Source organism: Otolemur garnettii, unplaced genomic scaffold, assembly GCF_000181295.1.
Source record: "Otolemur garnettii isolate 467f Iridium unplaced genomic scaffold, OtoGar3 scaffold00283, whole genome shotgun sequence".
Classification (NCBI taxonomy): Eukaryota; Metazoa; Chordata; class Mammalia; order Primates; family Galagidae; genus Otolemur; species Otolemur garnettii.
Genome location: NW_003852678.1, coordinates 566,889 through 572,122, shown reverse-complemented (window position 1 = coordinate 572,122; position 5,234 = coordinate 566,889). Strand labels below are relative to the sequence as shown.

Genomic DNA, 5,234 nt, shown 5'->3' with positions numbered 1-5,234 from the left:
CGCCGCACAGACAGCCCCGCCCCGCAGCCAGCCACACTGCAGCCGCGAGCGGGCGGGGCCGGCGCTCCAGGGCTTGGCCAGGACCGCCCAGAGTAGGGGTGCCAGGACTAGGGGGAGTGAGCTAGCGATTTCATTCCCGGGGCGCGCGTTGCTCACAGAGGTACCGAGGCTTCTAGCAACTAAATAAGAGGCTCAGACGCCGGACAGCCCCTCGCCCGGGTATCCTGCACGTGCGGAGCCCTATACCAGGAGGTGGCGCGGAGGGGCGGAGCTCTGCGGCTTACGGAAGCCGGAAGCGGGCTGGCGCTCACCGTTGCCACGCAACGGGCCCGCGCCGAGCCCAGGTGACTGGCGGCTGCCAGCTGTGCCAGCCGGCCCGGTGGTTGTAGCGACACGGTGAGGTGGGATTAGGCTGGGCGCGCCGGACCTTTTCGCTGCCCGTACAGGCGAAACCCCCACTCTCGGAGGCCGGGCGCCGCACCCACTCTTCGCACCCGGGCCTCGCGGACTCCCCAGTCGGGTCCCTCGACCCCAACTGGGCAGGTCCTCGTGTGCCTCGGGGGCCTTGCCCTCCCAGCCCAGCGCAGGTCGCTGCGCCGGGCCGTGTGAGTTCCGTAGCGGCACTAGGGCGCTCCCCGAGCCCGGCCGCCAGCGCGCGGCGTGGATGACCGCTGAGCCGCGTCCCGTCGGCCATGCACGGCCGGCGAGACCTCCAGGAGGTCGTGGGGAGGCGCAGCGGCAGCGATGTGGAATGGTCGAGGCTCCGCGCCGGCATCCTCCTGCGTGGGAAAGCCGGTGTCTCCCCGCCAGCAGAGGGGCGCCCCGCCTGCGCCCCAGCACGTGGGGGGACTTTGAGGGCTTCCGGGGACCTCCAGTCGAGTCTGGACCGCCCTCTCAGTCTCTTCAACTCCTGGAGAGATCCGCAGAGCCTCGGCCACCCAGGACTGCTTCTGCTCCAAAGGAGCGTGGTTCTCTCCAGCTATGCCCGGGTGGACCTTGGATGACGGGAACCGTGGTCGTCCCCTCCCGAAGTATTTCTAACGTGCTGTCGTCACCGTGAGTGGGAAGTTTTCCCTCACCTAAAGGCCTCGGATCGCTGGCCGGGGAGGGAGTTGCCCGCCTTGGAGAACCGGTCTTCTGTTCCCTGGCCTTCATCCCTGCCATGTGTTTGGCTGTCCTGTCTTCCTGAGGCCAAGAAAGGGAATAAATTGGTGGCACAGGAGCTGCAGAAATGGGTCACACCAAGGCCAGAGGGAAGCCACCTGGGCTGGGCACTTGCTCTGACCTCTCCTCCCAGGCTTGCCCACTCCCCAGCCTTGGTGGGGCTCAGCTTTTGCTGGCCCCAGTTAAGGGCATATGGAGAAGGGGCTTTTTGTCTGAATTCTGAATTTACAGAGTTACAAAGGCTTACAGAGATTCTGAAATCGCATCTCATTTCAGTCTGTGAATAATGAATTGGATGCTGCCCCCGCCCTTCCTGGCCCTGTCTGACTGACTGCCCAGTGTTAACCCTTTTGTGATGGCCTCTGAGCCCTTCTTGTCTTCCTCTTCTTCCTTTTACTGCTCCTCGTCCTCTGTCATCTCTTCCCAAATGGTTCATCCCAAATACGATAAGAACGAAAGATAAGTGAAACACTTGAGGAAGGAAATAATGGTGTTGCTGGTTCTCAGGGATGTACTGTTTGTTTTCTAAACCAGAGTTTCCCTGGACCCCTGACAAGACCCGTTCTTAATACAGTCAGCTCCGTTCTAATGCTTATTTACAGGGCTTTGTTTTCTTTCTTTCTTTTTCACTTTCTTTTTTCTCTTCCCTCTTTGTTTTCACAGAGTCTCACCCTGTCACCCAGGCTAGAGTGCTGTGGTATCACAGCTCACAGGAACCTCAAACCCTTGGGCTCAAGGGCTCTACCTGCCTCAGCCTCCCCAGTAACTGGGACTACAGGCTCCCACCACCACAGCAGGCTAGTTTTGAAAACAGGACTTTCTTCCAGTATGATTGATACAATAGGGGACAATTTGAGCATAATTTGGATCTCACAAGAAGCAGTAGGTGAAGGCAGAAAACTGCGCCTCGGTTGGAAGACATAAAACATGCGCAGGCACCCCTCAGACACCTGCTAGCACCAGCATGCCACACCTACCTCACCCGGCAGAGGCCAGGCAGCCCTCCTCCCCTCACTTCACACAGCTCAGCCAGAAGGTCTTTTCCAAGGCAAGTGCTGTTTCTACTGTATATGCATCAAGTTCATAACCAATTAACATGGAGAACAGTGCTAATTTGGTGCCCTGCTATGCTTTCCCATGTTCTGCACACCATGGTGGGGTTGGGGATGAGTATGTTGCGTGATGGTACCACTAATAAGTACAATCAATTACAAATTTCATTTGTACCTATTTACTTGGAATAAGGTAACATAATGTGTGTACTTCTAACTTTGGTATGTTTTTCTTTTTGTTTTCAGCCTGTTCTAAGCTATGAGGACATTTTTAAGTTTGCTTTTCAAGAAGTAACAGTCCCAAAGGCGACTGAGGATTTTTCAACCTTACACCATTTTTCAGAAATAAGGAGTGAAGAAAAACCAGGCTTTGAATCTGTACATAAATTTTGGTAATGAACGTCGATTGGACCTGTTTTTTATAGCAACTCAGCATTTGTATTTTGGTTGATAAAATTGGGTGCATGAGGTTTTGGTTTTGCCTGTATATAATCTCTTTTGCAGCCCCAGCCATCTGTGGGTCGTAGGGACCCCATAAGAATGTGGGCAGCTTGTGTTCAGCCACAACCTCCCTCTACCAGCTCACCTGGAGCAAACTGTATGTGCCAGCACCTCCTAGGGCTGGGGGGGGGGCAGTGGAGGCCACCCAGCACCGGGGAGCTCCAGTTCCACTCCTATCAGCCCCAGGGCTGGTCACCTGAGGGGAAATCACAGAGGCAGTGGTTTGCAGATGGCCACTTTCTAAGGATACACTTTCAACTAAAAGAGGGACAGTGCTGGAGCAGATTGTGCAGCAGTGGTCAAGAAGCTCAGGACAAGTTGGCCCAAGGCCCCAGAGGGAGGGAGGTGAAAGCTGGCATGAGCTGCTTCATCCCTCAGCATGGTCTGTGGAGTGGCAGTCCATATGTCTGAGCAGGCCTAGGCTTTGTCAGAGCTCCACAGACGACCATCTGGGCTCTGGCCCTGGTCCTTCATGGCTTCTGCTGGGGTCCAGTGTGATCTAACCCAGTGCCTGGCCAGGGGACTGAGGACTGGAGATTGAAGATCAGAAGTTAGAGCCAGTAATGCCCAAATGGCCACTGTGCCCTCTGCACATAGTGCTGCCGTGCTTCTGCAGAGCACCATCCCTGGGGAGAAACTGCCGATAGGGCAGCCTCAGTGGCAGTGCTGATGTGCATCAGCACCAGGCTGGGCGCCTAGCAGCTTGGGAAGTCCTTGGTGTAGAGACTGGGCATGGCTGGACATTCAGGACTGGAGGCCAGGTGCCACTCTGGGGGGGTGTAGGATAGTTTGCATGTCCTAAAACACAAGGTTATTTGGAAATAATTTGACATTTTGTGCCTTATGCCTTCTCTGCCATTACTTATGCACCCACTTTCCCTTCCCTGCCAGAGCGTGGGCGTCCCACAGGCAGGCCCCTCTCCCAGTCCCCCATGGCAGGCAGAATCACACGAGGTGTGTGTCAGGCATCTGCCTGTTCATTTGCTCACTCCTCAGCATCCACTGTACTCATAGCCCATAGAATCTGTTTCATACACAGCACGGTTCTAGGCACTTGAGTGAAGAGAATTATCAAAGTATCTGGCCCCATGGGAGAGACGATATCTGAGGGCGGCACCTTTGGCTCAAAGGAGTAGGGTGCCAGCCCCATGTACCAGAGGTGGCAGGTTCAAACCCAGCCCCAGCCAAAACCTGAAAGAGATGATATCTGTTTGCCAGGGGACAGACCAGTGGGGAGACACAGCAGGGGAGGAGACAGAACTCTGGCATGTTGTGCAGGGTGGTTCGTGTCATCTGAGTGACTTTGGAAATGAACAAATAAATGGGACAGCCAGGGCTCCCAGAGGGCACACTGTCTTTAGAGTCCTTAAGGGTCAATGTGTCTAGGCTTTTGTGAGTCACTACTTGATGGCAAGGCTGGTGCCCCTCTGCATGCTGCAGCCATGCTCCAGCAATCTATTCCAAAGGCCTATATGGTCTCCTTTTAGTGACTGCATCTGTTTTCCTGTTCTGAGTCTAGAGAACTCTGGAGAGCCCTGCAGAACACTAATGCCTCGTGGTGCCTCTGGAGTGGATCCCGTTGCCAGAAGAACTTCTTGTTCTCAGAGTAGATGCTACTCTGAAGGTAGGTGGCTTGGGTTGAGAGCAGCTCCTAGGAGTATGGCTGGACTTGACCATAGCCAGCACCCTATGCTCACAGCACACCTTGGAACCCTTTGCCTGAGATGGGGATGGGCAGTGAGGAAAACACTGGTCTGCAGCAGGGTGCACTTGCCACCAGGGCCCCGAGGTCATGAAGCCACCAGCCTCTCTGAAGGGCAACTCAGGCAGGGCAAGGAGTGGGTGAGGAGGAGCATGCCATTCTTGGCACCTGCTGGAAGGCTCCTACAGGGGCTGAGGTCATATATGGAGACCAGTCTGCACATGGCTCTACTATAGCAGAATGCCATGGGGTTTGCAGCCTGCAGGGTGTGGTTATGGGGGCGTAGGCCAGCTGGGAAGATGGGTAAGAGCCTTTCTTGCTGGGGGCTGCCAAGGCCTGTCTGCACCACAGGTGCTGATGGAGGTGGGGGGCACACAGAAAGTGGGGGACAGCTCCAGTGTGGGCAGGTGAAATAGGAGGAATCATCGGTGTTTGGGAGAAAGTACTCCTCAGCAGAGGTGGCTAGGCCTGGCATGAAGATGAGAGATGGATGAAAATAGAGGTAGGGGGTCACCTGGGCATGTGGGGGTCATCCTACAAGCATGTCCAGGCCCCAGAATGAACCCTCATACCTGAGGCAGGAGCTGGCAGAGCCCAGAGGGAGGCAGAGGAGGCGTGGGAAGAAGTCAGTGAGAGGCATGGTGAGGCATGTCACACACCAGGTACACAGTCAAGCTCCTGATTTACCCAAAGTGACACAGAAGGTGCATATTGTAGTGAGGACTACCTTTCTGCAATCAAGAAGGCAAAGATCTTTTTCTCATCTTTTTTGTCTCACTATGTCTCTGTCTCACAGAGTCTCACTATATCACCCC

At 55.3% G+C, this 5,234-nt stretch overlaps 1 protein-coding gene across 1 annotated transcript; it reads left to right on the top strand.

The window, feature by feature from the left end:
- Positions 1-692: 692 nt before the first annotated feature.
- On the top strand, positions 693-4,327 carry CLBA1 (clathrin binding box of aftiphilin containing 1). Its single transcript, XM_023508860.1, is given in 4 exon segments — positions 693-816; positions 819-1,042; positions 2,463-2,605; positions 4,222-4,327. Coding segments are annotated over 4 exon segments (597 nt in total).
- Positions 4,328-5,234: the final 907 nt, after the last annotated feature.